This window comes from Rana temporaria, chromosome 5 (assembly GCF_905171775.1).
Source record: "Rana temporaria chromosome 5, aRanTem1.1, whole genome shotgun sequence".
Taxonomy (NCBI): Eukaryota; Metazoa; Chordata; class Amphibia; order Anura; family Ranidae; genus Rana; species Rana temporaria.
The window spans coordinates 213,408,160-213,426,257 of NC_053493.1; the positions used below are offsets into that span (position 1 = coordinate 213,408,160).

The 18,098-nt window shown below is 41.2% G+C and overlaps 1 protein-coding gene across 2 annotated transcripts in view; it reads left to right on the forward strand.

Annotated features, from left to right (window-relative positions):
• LOC120940587 (unconventional myosin-X-like) overlaps positions 1–16,033 on the forward strand; it is a 298,063-nt gene extending 282,030 nt beyond the window's left edge. For both annotated transcript variants that reach the window (XM_040353533.1, XM_040353534.1), the window contains 7 exons: positions 1,889–2,186; positions 4,950–5,157; positions 8,928–9,064; positions 9,963–10,083; positions 10,555–11,007; positions 11,316–11,507; positions 14,853–16,033. In XM_040353533.1, the coding sequence (XP_040209467.1) occupies positions 1,889–2,186; positions 4,950–5,157; positions 8,928–9,064; positions 9,963–10,083; positions 10,555–11,007; positions 11,316–11,507; positions 14,853–14,960 (1,517 nt within the window). In that variant the 3' untranslated portion in view covers positions 14,961–16,033. The remainder of the gene's footprint in view (positions 1–1,888; positions 2,187–4,949; positions 5,158–8,927; positions 9,065–9,962; positions 10,084–10,554; positions 11,008–11,315; positions 11,508–14,852) is intronic.
• Positions 16,034–18,098: the final 2,065 nt, after the last annotated feature.

Consider the following 18,098-nt stretch of genomic DNA (forward strand, 5'->3'; position numbering starts at 1 on the left):
CTCATTTTATCCTGAAGGCCAGGACATAACTGCCATTAAATATTGAATTATCTGTATCGTCTTGAGGACTCAGATCTCTTACACTGCAGAAGTGTATGAAGCATTATGGAGCAATATAACTTAACAAACTTGAAATATTAAATCAAACAGTATTTTTTTTAAATCTACCAAATCAATGAACAAAGCAAAGAAACAGGATTACATTAATGCTGGTCTCTTCCTATACCTTTGCATTATGGGTAGATGCCCTTTTTGGGGTTTAAATGATCTTCATGTGCTCATACACCTGGATATATTACTTTCAAACATCCCCCTCCTAAAGAAGCTTTAGGCGAAACACGCTAAAGTACATAAATCCTCCATAGCTAATAGTGGGACCAATATATCAACCACTGCTTTGTATACTATGTGTATATTTTTATATAATGCTGTGGATGGGGTTCTGAGGGGTCTGTTTATAGAGGCCACATATTTTGTATATTGTTTTTAATAATGGTTAGGTATTTTCTGCATTTTTTTATTGTACCAGAATGTTTAGTGGTTGATCCTTCATAAAACGTTGACTTCCACAAGCCACATCCAAAGCACTTAGAAAAAAATGTGGACTATATTAATCCAACCCAACATAAACAACCAGACTTTACAGGCTCAGCATGGGAACAGTATTGTAGATCTCTTAAGAAGGTCAAAGCATTTCGCCAATTGTTGGCTTTCTCAGGACCCAATAGGAAGAGGTAGTATCGATGGGCGTAATGGGACAAGGGGTATCCAAAAATTGGCTCTAGGGGAGGGCACAGGGGCATCAGAGCCACCAGACAGGACATATGCAGGACGGCATAGCAGTGTAGAAAGTTAGGATGGTATAGCAGGTGAATTAAATTGAAGTACATAGAGACCAAAAAATAGCCAAGAGGCACCAATATTCCTAGATTCAAGCAATACATAGAACAAGTATTTGTACCCAACGCATGTCAATACCGCAGCATCAAACACAAAAAAAAAGGAGTACCTGGATACCAAATGTTGGAAGAATGTTCCCACACTGAATCAAGGATTATCAAGCCCAGTGCATCATTTTGCTGTCACGCCATGCTGCCACAACCGCCGCCTAAAATTTGTTATGTTTTATAAATATTTGTCGTCCCCCATGCTGAGCCAGTAAAGCCCGGTTGTTTGTTATGTTGGGCTTGATTAATCTAGTCCACATTTTCTTCTTCTTTTTTTTTTTGTGTATGCATTGTCTATTTCTTCGAGAGATAGTCCAGCTTAAAAGTCCCCTAAAATTTGCCTTTTTTTGGTCCTGAGGGACATGGATGTTCTTTTCTACCATTTTTGGGGTGGTAGTATTGATTACTATACCCCTGGCATTGTAGTATTTGTCAGAGTTTTTCAACATCAGCTGATTTTTGGGGGAGTATAAGATTCTAGGGTTTTGACGTAAATTCAAAGCACTTTCACCACCCAGCATAGGGTATGTGGTTTAGTAGTCAGTAAAAAAATACATAAATAAATATATTTTATTTGTTAGTGCTGCTATCCACATTTTCTCTATAACTGTAATATAAGCTTCTCATATGTCTTCTCAGTTTTTAGCTGAGGAGGCACTTTGGATTTTGTTTAGCATCAGGAAGACTGTGCTAAGCATACAGTGTCAATATCTGTGATGACAAGGATGATCAGAATCTCTGAAGACAATACATCTACAGTGGGGGGGGGGGGGGTAAGGGGGGGGGGGGCAAAGGAGATCTATGACTAAAGACAGCTCAGGGCCAGGACTAAAGATTCAGTATTGGATCTATTTTATCTTTACATGCACATTGATTTATTATGTTTAGGTTGCTTCAAAAAACTCCCCAATATAATATTATATTTTAATGTTATGTTACAGTGCTAAAGGACAAAGGCTACACCACCCTCCAGGATGAAGCCATCAAGATTTTCAATTCTTTGCAGCAGCTGGAATCTCTCTCTGATCCTGTCCCGATAATTCAAGGCATTCTGCAGACAGGTCATGATCTGCGACCACTAAGAGATGAACTGTACTGCCAGCTTATTAAACAAACGAATAGAGCTCTACACCCTGGCAGCACTGGGAACTTGTACCACTGGCAGATACTCACTTGCCTGAGCTGCACATTCCCACCCAGCCGCAGCATTCTCAAGTATCTCAAGTTTCATCTGAAGAGGTGAGGTCTAGTGAAAGACAATAAACCTACTCTGACAGTAAACCACAGTAATACCATTGCAGTAAATTGCAGCTTGGTTTAGGGTTATTTATCGACCTAACATATTTGATGACCCTTAAACTTAGTATTAAGAAGATGCATCCAGCAATGTATATGGCCATTAGGTAACTTTTTCTACCCATGAAACATTTCCAAAGTAATCAAATGTCAGAATAGAAATATGGCAGCTGCCATTAACTGACTTGTTCTGAAGGGTGCAAACTCTGGGGATCTTACCATCATCCTTGCTTCAATATTTACAGAATCACGGACTTGGGACAAGCATTTAGCCAGTGGATTGTAAGGACATCTACCTGCAATGCTTGTTCCGGGTCAGTGATTCGCTAAGGTGAAGCAATGATGAGGATGGCAGCCCCAGAGCTTGTGTCTTCATAAAGAAGTGAGCAATGACACATGCTGTATTACTCTCCCTACAAGTTCCCATAAAGGAGAAGTACAGCCAAAGCTCATTTGGCTGCACTTCTTTTATGGATCACAGGAGTGAAGTCCGTTCTGCACTTCTGTGACCCGTTTTCAGCAGACAGCGGTCTGAAGCCTGCTGTCAGCTGACTTCACAGAGCTGGTCCAGGCTCAGGAAAGATTCCTGACCATATGGTCGGGATCCACACACGTGCCTGGACCTGCACCTGGCTCAGCCCCTCAGTGAGCTGCTGAGAGCCTAAGCCGGCTGCTCCCGCCCCCTCCACAGCCCAGCATTCCAGTGAGCATGAAGGGGGGGGGCAGACAGCGGTGTCTGACAGTCACCAATTCTCTACTTCTGTACTCAGGGAGCCCTGAGAACCAAGAGATTGGTGGTGTGATCACTTGGTTCTTAGTCTTAGAGCCAGCAAGGGAAAAATGCAGCATCCACTTAAGTAAGTATGATTAAAAACAAAACAAAAAAACAATTCCCATAATTCACAAGGTAAAAACACTGGATAAGGTACCTTTTTTTTTTTCAATTAGAATTTACTCCAGTAAGATCTGAAAATTACAGTCACATGGCTTACATAAAGATACTAATTGTATTAATGTTTTGTGAATTGATCCTTTTGCCTCATGTAATCTATGATAAAAAAAGAAAGAAAGAAATACATTTAGTTTAATACAATATACAGGAATATTTCAGTGGCAAGTGTCATATAAACATGGTTGCAGTGAACAACTCACTATTTACTAAAACTGGAACACTCAGAATCTGGTGCAGCTGGGCATGGTAGCCAATCAACTTCTAACCTCAGTTTATTCAATTAATCTTTGATACTAAAACCTGGAAGCTGATTGGTTGCTATGCAGAGCTGAAACAGATGTTGCACTCTTAAGTTTTAGTAAATATCCCCCACAGTGACTTAGAGGTAAGCGTTTTTGCCTTGCAGCATTACCGACCTTGGTTTGGATCCCAACCAGGGACTTTACCCTTAATAACTTGATAAAAAATAATGTTCTTTAGCAAGAAACATACAGTCCACATTAATAATTATGCTACCAAAATTAATGTGTGCTGTAAATTGCCTCCAGCATTGTTCCTGTTTCTTCATCCTGGAGGCTGCCATTTTGTTGAAGCCCAGAGCCCCTGAACAACAATACATTTTTAGGCTGTCAGCAGATCGGCCTTTACAAATTCGACACAGTGCCTAAAAATAGAGAGCAACTAAGCATGTGCAGAGCATGGTGAACCAGTGTATTACCGAATTTTAAACAGTATAGGCACTTATTTTTTAAATTTTACATAGCTTTATAGGCAAAATGGGGCAGCTTGAAGTCATCTAGCAGGACTTTATTTTCTAACTAAAAATCAATTTATAAGCACATTTTAGGTCTATTTTAAGTACATAGCAGCAGACATTCAGCCTGTGTGTTTGGTAGCCAGTCCAACCAAAAAATGCCTGAGATTGGCAATGGCTGAGAGCGCTGACCGGAGTGTTCTTGCAGGGGGGAGAACACAATAGAACAGCAGGGGAAATTGCTGTACTAACATCTGATTGTTAATACAGTGGCCCTGACATGAACTGTCAACCAGCCAGCAGGTTGAATGAAAAAAAAGAGGTGTGTACTAGGCTTAAGCCTAGGTTCTCATTGGAGTGATTTGTCATGCGATTTGAGAGATCAAATCGCATGACAAGTCGCAGCCTATTGGCGGTAATGACACTGTTCCAATTGGTGCGACACCGATTTTGCGAAGCCACACCAATTTGCAAAAGTAGTTCCTGCACTACTTTTGACAATTTCAGGTGCGATTTCAATAGACATCTGTGTATGAAGCCACACAGATGTCTATCAAGTAGCACCTGAGATTGTACTACTTCAAGTGAAGTTGTGCGATTTCAAAGTAGCATCAATGTGAACCAGGGCTAAGACTGCAAGCTCCTAGAGTTCAGGGACTGATGTGCAATACTTACATTTGTAAGAGCAGCGTATTCTTAATTCCAGACTCGATAGTGGACACTACCAGATTATGGCACTTAACTTCAGCTACCGTAGATAGTTTGTTGTTATCATAGATCCCACCAAAGTGAAAAACATTCTGCAGTAAACACTAGAAGCTCAAGTCTACACTAGTTATACTATATTTAGATTTTGGCATGATTTAAAATGCTGCCACACTGGAGTTATGGCAGAAATAAGGGTATGTTAGTTTTGTGGGGGGGTTTCTCAGTATTTTCTTTTTTGGTTTCATTTTTCTGTAGTAGTCTCATAATCTGTCTTTTGTCTTTGCTTTTGTAGGATTCGGGAACAGTTTCAAAGCTCAGAAATGGAAAAGTATGCAGTGTTTATCTACGAGTCACTGAAGAAAACCAAATGCAGGGAGTTTGTGCCATCTCGAGATGAAATTCAAGCATTAATTAACAGGCAGGAAATTGCAACAACTGTGTACTGCCACGGTGGGGGAGCATGCAAGATCGCTATTAACTCCCACACCACAGCTGGCGAGGTGAGACCCGGCATTCATTTCAGTGTCTCCTACTCTCTACCCCTGCTGTGTAGACCTCATGGCTCTCTAAGATGTTAATAATTAACCTTATCCTTTGACCAAAAAATTGGGTGTTGTAACATAAAATAAAAATTAGATTATAATCATTGCATGTAAAAAAAGCCGACAGAATATTTACCATTTTAGAGTTATATACAGTATATAGCTTAGCAGTTGGGCATAAATGGACAATAAAATAAGGTTATGCAACTGTTGGTTTAGCAAGTCTAGCGCACCTAAGCTTGTAATCCCACCACTGTGCTCATGCACACTCCTCTAACCTAGAGCTGCCACTTAAAAATATTGATAAATGTAATAAACAATTTTAAATAAAAAAATTGTGACTAAAAAATAAAAAGTATAATTGTATTTAAAATACACTTCTGAAATAACACCATGTGGCTCTGATAGGCACTTTCGCACAGCCAACCAGCTGCCGTTATTCAGGTGGCCGGCGCTCAAGGTCCAGCCATCTGAATAGACCAGCGGCCGGAAAGAATTACATAGATTCATGCAATGCATGAATCTATGTTATTCAGTGGCGGTGCGAGAGCCAGAGGGGGCGGCGCTCCAGCGCCCTCTATAGACGCACCGCCACTAGATTTCACTCCCCTTTAGGAAATGCACTCACCACATTGAAATGCCTTGCACTCTCATGCTCGGCATAGTCACTTTTAAACCCACCCGGGTTAATAGTAATACATACGATATGAATAAAGTGAATCTCTCGCGCTACTATGAGTATGAGTATGTATAGAGATACAATAAAAACCAAAGCTGCTGAATCTCGTAACGTTCACCGAACATAAAAATTGATATGTATAAATAAATAATTAGCGCTAAAGTCAAAACATACATACAAATAGTGCTAACACTGTGTGATGTGGTGCTGATATATCTCACAAGCAATATAATACAAACGTGTAGAATAAAATATATATAAATAAATATTAATAAAATATAAATAAATATAAATATCAAATGTAAAGTGCTCCTGTGCTAAACAGTGACTAGAAATAAGAAACGTGAACTGTTGCTGAATGCAACGACTCTATATGAAAGTGCAACACGTGCCTCCTTAACCATCAATGTCCGTGATGGAAATGGTTCAATAATGCAAAAAAGTGAAGATAATAAAATATGAAGTTATTCCCATGGATGAGAGGGTAAATCCTCCTGACAGTTCAAATTTCGGGTCCGCCCCTGGTTTAGTTGTAGTATTGAACCATAATAGTGATCCTCCATCTGTCTTCCAAAACTCTCACCTCACGGATCTGTGTATTAGGCACATAAGAGTGATGTCAGCCTCCTTACATCTATGGGGTATCCGAACGGATGGTGCACTGATCTCCACGATCCGGTATCCTAAAACTGGTAGCTGAAAAGTGGGGAGGGGGGCGGTGGGGGGTGGCTCCAACCCAAACCAATTCTTAGATTTGATGGCTGCAATCGTTTTCCTTTTTGAGTTTCCTATCCTTATTTTCACCCAGTAAATCTGTTGTTTTTCAACAGAACAAGCTGTCCGGACATTGATGGTTAAGGAGGCACGTGTTGCACTTTCATATAGAGTCGTTGCATTCAGAAACAGTTCACGTTTCTTATTTCTAGTCACTGTTTAGCACAGGAGCACTTTACATTTGATATTTATATTTTATTAATATTTATTTATATATATTTTATTCTACACGTTTGTATTATATTGCTTGTGAGATATATCAGCACCACATCACACGGTGTTAGCACTATTTGTATGTATGTTTTGACTTTAGCGCTAATCATTTATTTATACAAATACATATGATATCCAACCGTGCACAGCAGAAGAGGATTGCTCCACATGTAAAAAAATTGTGCTTCCAATAGTGAAACACAGTAAAAACTATTTATTATGTAAACGAAATCTTCACTCATTAAACTCACATCAACCCAATTCCAAAAAGCATATAAAAAGTAAACTCCTGTCAGCACACTGTAGCTGTGTATTAAGGTCATGGCGGACCTAAGATGCAGCCTCTAAACCTCACCCTCACTCACTCGCTTGTCGATATCGATACGTCACATGCGGCAAAGCGTCATAGATGGTTACGGTACAGCCAGGCCCCGACATGTTTCGTCATCACGACTTATTCATGGGATCACATGAATAAGTTGTAATAGCAATAAGAGTAATAGCATTCCTCAATGAATATGATCGCTTGCTGTATAAAACAATGGGAGCTTGTAGAGTTTTTTCAGACAGGCGGTAATGACTCACCGCCCTCTGAATCGCGATCTGTGCTGGATTGCTTTAAAGAAGGCAGCATAACAGTGGCTGACAGACTGCTGTTTCCTGATGTCTGTTTCTTACTTTTTTTTTTTAAGTAGCACATGTTTTTTACATTGCAGGACCATACCACAATACCATACCACAACTGTGAGCCAAGCATTTGGCTTGCAGTTACAGTGCAGCCCCATTGATCTCAATGGACAAATTTGATAGACTCTGCAGCCCGAGTTTAAATTTGTCAGGCTGTATCATTAGAATTCTGTTGGGCAGCCGTAAAACTCCAGCTCAGCCACCTGTTTTTACTACCCCCAGCCAGCAGTGTGAAATAACAGATCAGCATAGCTAGTAGAGAACTGCAGTTCATTTAGGCTTTCTGCTGTCATTGTTTTCCATTCATTTCAAATGTTTTTTATTTAATCACTATCCAATTGTGGTTATGTTACTGGGCAATTTTGCTGATGGACCTGACTCATTTTTATATGGTTCATTTTGCAAAAACATAATTTGTCTTGCATTTTCTTTTAAACGCTGCCTGAATTTTAAATTGTCTGAGGAATTCTGTTTAAAATTTTAATAAAATGAATACATATTAGCCAGAGCCTAATTTCATCAAAGTCTTACTATATTATATAGAGCATCCTGACTCCAAACATACAATGCAGAGCTTCAGTTGCTTGCACATACTTGGAAATTCACACTAGAGTTAGATAGAAGCCGAAAAAAAAGAGGAGGCTGCTTGTGATGTCAGCTATATCACTGTGGGGTTGATTTTACTAACAGCAAATAGACTGTGCACTCTGCAAGTGCAGTTGCACCCGTTTTCCCCAGAGCTTAGTAAGCTCTGCGGATTTTCATCATCTAATCATGCTCAAGCAAAAAAAAATTTTTTTTTTTTATATTCCTTGCACCTGATTGGGTATTCTTTACAAAGTGAAGCTTTACCACTAAGAAAAAAGAGTGCAACTGCTCCTGCAAAGTAAAGTCTATTTGCTTTTAGTAAATACAGCCCATTCTGTCTTGCAGCTGGGTTTGTTTCTGCATTTTACCATTAAAACCAATCCAAAGTATAGGAGATTTGGGATCCTTAATGGCTCCCCAAAGACAGTGCATTTTGCTGTGATGGTCACGTGACGAACCACGCAAAAATTGTAGTAGAACACGCATGTAAAATCGCGCCTGGCTGTGGGCCAAAATTTGATCCCTGAGCTTTGAGGCGAGAAATGCACATAGGGCAGCCCATTCAGGTGAATGGGATGCACAATGCACGTTTCCGTGTGTGAAGCGCGCTTTTTAAATCACTAGCGGGAACCCACATTCCCACTAAGTTATGTGTGAACAGGGCCTCATACTAATATAGTAACTCATTGCTACGTGAATGTTTCTGAGACTGTGTATAAAAATATTAATCATTGTACTTTTTAAATGGTATAGTGATATTTACTGATTAAGGTCATTCTTTTTTTAGGTTGTAGAAAAGTTGATTCGGGGACTGGCGATGGAAGATAGCAGAAATATGTTTTCTCTTTTTGAATTCAATGGGGTCACAGAGAAAGCCATAGAAAGCAGATCGGTGGTTGCAGATGTGTTAGCAAAATTTGAAAAGTAAGTTGTGCAGTAGTTTGACATCATCTTGTTGCAATATTATGAATATTTTTTTGTGATTTCTAGCTTATACGTTGTAAATGTATACTTTAGGCCTCTTCCACACAGGTAGGCTCCGTCGATACGGAGTCCGCCGGCTCAGCAGGAGATCTATCCACTGATCTCCGCTGAGCCGGCGGATAACAAGTCTCTCTCTGCTCACTGAGCGGGGAGAGGCTTGTGCAGCACCGCTGTCTCCTATGGGGAGATCTGATGAAAACAGACAGCATGTCCGTTTTCATCAGATCTCACCCGATCTGATCCGCCATGGACGGATGCGGACGTATCGCCATCCGTCCAATTTTGGCGGATCGGATCGGGACGGATGTCAGCGGACATGTCTCCGCTGACATCCGATGCTCCATAGGACTGCATGGAGCGGCCGTTCAGGTCCGCCGTCAAAACTGACAGGCAAAAGTAAACCTGTACTTTGCCCATGCTTATATTTCCCTTCTTTCTCTTGCTGTATTTGCCCAAAGAGGTGCCATGAAATGTCTTGCACTTCCAGGTAAGGGGGGACATCATGTGATATGACCCTCTTTCTCCTCCCATGTGATAGTTCAGGTACTTTGCGGTAAGCCACTCAAGCATCCAGTTCTGTCACATAGGAATGTAAAGAGTCCTCAGCACTGTAGAAGCTCCCTGCTGGGCTTAGACAGGGCCTCCTCTCCTCAGTCACTCATTGTGAACAGGGCAGCAGGAGAGTGGACAGAAGGATGTATAAACATATAAACCGGTGCTTCATTCTGCATAGGCAAAGCACAGATTTACTTCCTGGCCCCTATTACAGTTAGACTTTCACAAATCATATTCTTCATATCAGCAGGTGACTATATAATGTGTTATTTTTTTACCACAGGCTTGCTGTCAGTGCTGAACCAGGAGATCAACCATGGAAGTTCTTCTTTAAACTTTACTGCTTCTTGGATACAGAACGTGTGCCAAAAGACAGTGTTGAATATGTGTTCATGTTTGAGCAGGTAAGTAAATAAATGCTTAAAAAATAAAAATCATAAACATGGGCATTTGTCCTCATTTGTCCCTTGTAGAAGAAATTTCCGAATGTTATAAAGTAATTTTATTTTGTATGCGAATTACATCAATGGAGAGGGTGATAACTGACATGCAGTCTAAGACCCTTCTCACATTTGCATACTGTTGTCAGCGACAGATTCTCCATGTACGATGCAGCAGGTAAGTACAGTACTCACCTGCTTGCAGTTGTCGCTTCTTCACCAGCTTCATTAGCGAGGCGCACTCGCTCTCTGGTGACACACGTGCTGCTGAGCTTTTGGCAGATAGGGTGCATCGCCTCACTGATTCACCAATCCTGTGGCTTGCCACCAGTGTCAGGACTGCAAGTGTGACATGAGCCTAATTAATGTGATTCATTTAACTGAAAATCGGTTTAACTTATGTACAGTTTGCTGACCTAGACCTTATATCTTTAGGCACATGAAGCTGTTATTCAAGGTCATTACCCAGCACCTGAGGATACTTTGCAAGCCTTGGCAGCCTTAAGGTTACAATATTCACAGGGAGACTACAGTCTACAAACTAATGTGCCAGAGATGGAAGACTTTTACCCAGTGCATAGGCTAAGGGCCCGTGTAGCTCAATCCACCAAAGCGTCTACAACATTTGAAAGGACTGAGAGGAAGAGGTCTAGTTTCTTAGAAGGAACATTAAGGAGAAGCTTCCGAAGTGGCTCTGTGAGTAAACAGAAGGTAGAAGAGGAACAAATGCTGGACATGTGGTTGAAAGAAGAGGTCCTGTCAACCAAAGCCAATATTACTGACAAATGGAAGAAGCTACTAGGACTGAATCCTGAACAGTGCATGACTAAGTATATGGCTCTGATAAAAGAATGGCCTGGCTATGGATCAACTTTATTCGAAGTTGAGGTAGGAGCATTTTATTACAGAATGGGTTTTCTTATAGTTGATTGCAGGTCATATCATTATTTATATTATTGTAGCATTGCCCTAGACAGCATAATAACACTATTAGCCATGATATACTGGTTGTCATGTTATGTGCAAAAAATCAATTATATAATATAGTATATTCTTCTCTGTAGCAGTTAGCATGATACATTGATTTTAGTCTGTTTATAAAGTATAACTTCTTTTTTTTTTTTTTTTTTGTCATATGTTCTTTTTATCCTTGGTACCGCCTTAACATTTTTATGTGTTTTTTTAATATATTTCAGTGCAAAGAAGGTGGGTTCCCACAAGAGCTGTGGCTGGGTATCAGTGGTGAGGCTGTTTCTGTCTACAAAAGAGGAGAGGGGAGACCTTTGGAAGTGTTTCATTATGAACATATCCTTTCTTTTGGTGCTCCACTTGCCAATACCTACAAGATTGTTGTTGACGAAAGGGAACTTCTATTTGAAACCAGTGCGGTAAGTTTATAGGTGAAATGTGCTTGGCATCAGATAAAATAATGCAAAAGGCAAACACATTGCAGTAATGAGCTAGAAAAAGATTATAGTTGATGAAGTACATGATTGTAATGAATGTTAAACCCATGCAAACTTTAAAATGCTTTTAAAGGTATTTTTTTAAAAATAACAATAACATACTTGCCTTACCTGTGCAGTTTTTTGCACAGTCTTTTGCAAGAGCACTCCCAATCTTCCTCTTTTCTGGTCCCCTGCCAGCGCTTCTGGCCTCTTCCTCCTGCTGAATGCCCCCAGAGCAAGCAGCTTGCAATGGCTGCACCCAAACAGGTTCACTCCTGAGGTGCTGATCTATGTGTCCATTCACATACAGAGCTGCGGCTCAGCCCTGCCCCCTGTCTCTCCTCATTGGCTCACTGATTGTGACTGACAGCACCCGCTGCTATCTCATCCAATAAGGAGGGAGGGTCCCCGCATAGCCTAGGCTCTTGTGCACATCACTGGATCACAATGGGGCTCAGGTAAGTAGAATGCATGAAGGTAAAAAACCTTGAGCATTTAGAACCACTTTAACACACATTAGGACTAGGTTCACACTGCGGTGATCCAATTTTAATCTGGCTTTAGGTGCAATTTTGTAGTGCAACTTGGATGCTACTATCTGTTGGTTTGCATGTTCTATGGGGCCAAGATCATGCTGGAATCACACCAAAATAGTACAGGAACCTTTTCCAAAATTGCACCTTGCTAAGTTGTATTAATGTGATGGGGCACTATTGAAGATAATATGATGACTTAAGTTGTATCTGAAATTGCACCAGTGTGAACAGAGCCTTAAGGACTAAAAGGAAAACAGGAGTGGGGAGCCAAGCAAAACTTTACATGAAAATTTGACATTTAGGGCTGATCCTCACTGTGTGGTGACCTGTAGTTTTGCACACAGTAAAAATGCAGGTCACCTCTAAGGTACTGTGCCCCATTCACACCACAACGCTGGTGTGATGTACAGCACTGGATGGCACCATATGTCACCACACTACAGTGCGACGCACCCCACTACTGTGCGGAGACACAAATTCTGTGTCACTATGTGATGCATCAACTAAAGTTAATAAAAAGAAAAAGTAAGCAGCGTGATGTGTGGCTGAAACTGCCATCTGCCTGCTTTGAAAACTTCAGCTGCCAATGTCTCTAGATCTTGTGAGTATTTTGATGTACAGTATGTGTTGCACTAAGAGTAAACTCGAATGATGCTTATTTTAATTATTTGCTCAACTGGTATTATCTAGACTTGTTAAAGATTTATTTAATGTTGAATGCTAACAATCATTAATATATTTTAATACATACATTCCGTTATATGAACTTCTCATATATGCTGCCTTTTGTTTTTTTAAATATACCATTGTAAGCATTTTATTATATCAGTTCAATACGTGCACAAAAAATGTTGATGCTGGGAGGGATTCTTTAGTTTACCAAGAGACAACTGGGCAGGGTTTAGATTAGGGCTGCACCGATACTAGTATCAGTATGAGTGCCCATACAGAGTATTTACACAAATACTTGTACTCATGCAAATGCTCCGATGCTCAATCCGATACCTCCTGGCAGGGCCACGGATAAGCCAGTTCAGCTGCCCCTGTTGTACTGGGCCCAACATCTTCAGCATAGCGGGGGGGGGGCGTGCAGCATCACAGATGATCGGTGCAGCAGTGGGGGCAGTTATAAGCATCTATCTCCCTGTATAGCTATCAATAAAGCCAGTAACAGCCGCTTCTCCTCCTCTCCCTCCTGCGGCTGTCAGCTGCTTTATTGAAAGCTATACAGGGAGATTGGTGCTTATAACTGCCCCCACCGCCGTACTGATCATCACTAACTGTGTCCTCTTCCAGCTCCATGGGTCTTCCTCCAGCTCCTGGTGTCCTCCTCTGGGTCCTTGTCCAGCTCCCCGGGTCCTCCTTGTGCTCCTCCAGTCCCCCCCTTGTCCCAGATCTGTCAGGATGGAGAGCAGAGGAAGGATAAATATGTAATTTACCAGCTCCTTCTTTTTCTGATTGAACAGAGTCAGTGATCACTGACTCTCCATTCATAACTGAGCAGAGTAAAGTGTGTTTACGATTTTTCAGTTTATGAATGAACAAGAGCCTTTGTCTCTGTTTATTAATCTTCAGTGCAGCTGAGGTTGCAGAGAAAGGGACTGTGCCCTCCTCAGTCCCTTTCTCTGTCTCAAGAGGGAGATGTCAGGAGTCTTTTAAAGTTCAAATTGTAAAAAACTCAAAATAAAAAAACACTGTAAAAGTATATAAAAAAAAAGTATCGGTAATAGGTATCGGCGAGTACTTGAAAAAAGTACTCAGTCTTAAAAAAGTGGTATCTGTGCAACCCTAGTTTAGACCATTTCTTGCAATTTCAGTCTGGAAAAGGCACAACAGAAAATTAGGAGATGAGTGCATTTCTGTGCTTATAGGGTTTATACAGTGATAAACATTAAAGATATACACTGTATATGTGTATTTTGTTTTTTGCCCTGACCTTTCAACTTGTTTGATAAAGAGTAGTATATTATCATCCAGGCTAGGTACTGTAACTCTATTGCTTTATTTTACAAAACTGTAAATACAATCCTCCCACTATAAGGCCTCGTACAGACGACCGGATCTATCCGCTGGGATTGATCCGCGGATCAGTTCCAGCTGATAGATCCGGTCGTGTGTACGTCCGAGCGGACATTTTCCGGCGGATAAAAATCCAGCCGACGGATTTCCAGCGGATAAAAATTCCTTAGCATGCTAAGAAATCTATCCGCTGGAATCCAGTCCAGCGGACTGATCCGGTCGTCTGTACAGACTCACCGGATCAGTCCGTCCGCTCCCCTCCCTCGCATGCGTCGTAATGATTCGACGCATGCGTGGAAGTATTTACCTTCCAGCGTCGCGCACGTCGCCGCGTCATCGTCGCGGCGATGGCGCGACACATCACCGCGGATGTATTCCGCGTGGATTTCGATCTGATGGTGTGTACAGTCATCAGATCCAAATCCGCCAGAGGATTTATCCGCTGGAAACGGTCCGGCGGACCGTTTCTCTTTTGCCACTGATGCAAAAGAGCATAGGTTTACACAAGTACAACAAGTGGAGCCATGCATTTCTGTGGCCAGCTGTACATGCCACTTGTGGCTCCCTGGACATGAGAAAATGCCAGAGCTCCTTCGCCTCTGCAAACATCTGTGTGCATGCACCCTAAACCCTATTAATCTGAATTGGCTTTCTCAGAGCTTTTGTGTTTATTGATGATAAAAAAGACATCTAGTATGTATTAAACAAGCTTCTTTTCCCCTTGATACAGGTGGTTGATATCGCAAAGCTTATGAAAGCCTACATCAGTATGATAGTAAAGAAGAGGTTCAGTACTACACGATCTGAGAGCAGCCACAGTCAAGGAAGTTCTAGGTGAAGACAGTGATTCTTGCATATCAGCTGTCAACACTGCCCGAGTCTCACATAAGCAAATGGTGCTTTCAATATTTTTAGCTGGAAAAGTTCTCATCTCTTCACCAAGCAATGCCAAGATGATTCAGTGCCTAAAGCGTTTAAACTGCCAGCAAGATCCCCAAAGCTGTACTTCTTCACACTGACAATTGCCTTAGAAAAAACAACCTGCCTTTAATGCAGAGTGACGTGCCTTCAGTCCGAATTCACTCTTAGCGGCCAAAAAGTGTGCCCACCCGTTTTCCTCAAGAGAAAGTATTGGAGTGCTGCAGGCAGCCTTCTCCAGGGACATTTTCGTAAAGCAGCAAGCATTTTGCTTGGAATTTAGTATTTTGCCTTTTTGTGAATATTTGAGTCTTAAATTCTATTTTTATTCTGAGTTTCAGAAGAAAGGGAATGATGATGTGCAATTGTGTGTACAGTTTGTTTAGTTATTTGTATGTTTCTCAACAGTTTAAATGTCAGTAACCTTAAAGTTCCAACCCTACCATGTTGTATTAAGTTTTCTTTATAGCCAGTATGCTGTACATCATCTATCTGCTGTATTTTAAATTAAGAGATGACTTAGCTAATTGAATGGTAATCAGTATTTATAAACTGCCTTATTACGAAGATACTTAAACTATTTTGGTAGCACTTGGTCTACAGATGTTTTATTTACTTGATACCTTTTAATAGCACGGTCATAGTGCTTGTAAATAGGTAAATGTGAGTGCTTTATTTTTGTATGAAAATTTTAATATGAAGCTAAACATTAATACCACCCAGTGGGAAGGGTCAGGAACCAAATCTTTATACTGCAATGGAAATGATGTATGTTGAAAAGGTTGGCTTCATTGTAAAATAAATGCTTGTCAATAAAATGTTGTATTTAATATGAATTGGCTTGGGAAAATGTTATATTAAAGGATTACTATACTACAGGAATAGGCAACCTTTGAGAGGTGGAGATCTACCCGAACAACATGGAAGAGAACAAAGATCCCAGCGTTTGCTCCTTTTTTACATATTATTCTTTGTTTTGTTTTTTACAAAAAGGAATTAATTATCAAGCTCCCAATAAATAGTAAGGATGGCATAAAGAAAACGTATAAAAATATAATAAAACAAACATCACTGTAAAAATATAAACCTAGCTTTAGCATTCACATTTATTCACTTTTTTCATGTTTGGAGTTTAGTTGGTCACCCCCACAAGTCTATCATGAAGGCAGAAAATGTGCTACTGCACGCTAATTTGCTTAACTAGTTCCTGCCTTGGCTGGTCTCAATTCTGGACTGGCAGCACAATGTAGGGCAGAGTACAGAGGTCAATAGTATGTAAGGCAGTGTGCAGAGGTTTGCAGATTATAGGGGTCATCAGTGCAGAGGACAGTGTCTCAGTCTGGCAGTGGACAGTGATGTGGAGAAAAAAAAATGTAGCGCTAGTGATGACAAAGAAACAATAGTTTCTCTGAGTGGATATGTAAAAAGATGAATAAATAATTACTGTACTGAAACAGTGATAGAAGTGACAAAAACAAATGTGGGGTAAATGAATGAACAAGTGGAACAAACAAACACAACCCAAAATAACAGTGTAAAGTCCATCAAATAAAACTTGTGGAGAAATGGATGATGGAATGACCACATAGATCCTCAAGGGCAAACAATCATTTCTTCTCAATGAAGATATGAATGCGCTTACCAGAAGACGTGGATCTGCTTGTCAGCGACAGCAGATCAATTAGGCATGAAACCCTCAGGGCACGATCTGCTCGGCTTCCCCAAACTGGAACAACGAATGAGGGAGATCTTCAGTGGAGGGCCGTGGATGCACGATGTCCTGGAATGGTGTCCCAGATTTTCCAAGGTGTGTGCCTCCAAATGAATGAGGGGAAATGGTATTATACCCCTTGGGAGATAGGACAAAAAAAGACCTGGAAGGCTCCAAGGAGCATGTGGAGAAGGAAAGAAAAACAAAGCCCCAATGGTGCAGGTTAAAAATATAAAGGTCTTATTGTAATAAAACCACAGATAAACATTAAAAGTGATCACAAATACTAAAACGGGGCAATATGGGAAATGGTGAAAACCAAGCCCTACGCGTTTCGTCCTAGAGGGACTTCAACTGGGGCATCAACCTTTTCCCCCATATTGCACATGTATAAATAAAAAACACTCCTATCAGGAAAGAACCAATCGGGCGCATCTCCTGCTCAAGGTACATAATTGGAGGAGAGCCAGCACATGACCCACTGGACTTGTAGCCTCGCAGTGGACAGTGTCAGTAAAGCAGTGGACTGTGTCAGTAGAGCAGTGGACAGTGTCAGTAGAGCAGTGGACAGTGTCAGTAGAGCAGTGGACAGTGTCAGTAGAGCAGTGGACAGTGTCAGTAGAGCAGTGGACAGTGTCAGTAAAGCAGTGGACTGTGTCAGTAAAGCAGTGGACTGTGTCAGTAAAGCAGTGGACAGTGTCAGTAGAGCAGTGGACAGTGTCAGTAAAGCAGTGGACTGTGTCAGTAGAGCAGTGGACAGTGTCAGTAAAGCAGTGGACTGTGTCAGTAGAGCAGTGGACAGTGTCAGTAGAGCAGTGGATGGTGTCAATAGGGCAGTGGGTGGTGTCAGTAAAGCAGAGGATGGTGTCAGTAAGTCAGTGGATGGTAAGTAGGGCAGTGGACGATGTCAGTAGAGCAGTGGAGGATGTCAGTAGGGCAGTAGACAGTGTCAGTAGGGCAGTCTACGGTGTCAGTAGAGCAGTGGGTGGTGTCAGTAGGGCTGTGGACAGTGAGTAGGCAGTAGAGCAGTGGATGAGCTCAGCTCAGGGTAGAGATTTGTGTGTACAGCGGTCAAAGCAGGGCAGAAACTTCCCTCACATGTAGAACAGGGAAGCAAGCGCAGGCTACATACTAGTACATGCTCTTTTGTTGTGCGGATCCCCTAATCCATCCCTAAGCCCCTAATTAATCCCCTGTGATATGACACACAAGTGCCTGGGATGGACTTGAGAGAAAGTGGTGGCTGTGATCAATGGGTAGATCAAGATCGATGGGTTGCCAACCACCCGCTATGCTATATGATTTTGGGTTTCCAAATTTTAAAGCCCAATTTAATTTTCAGTTTAA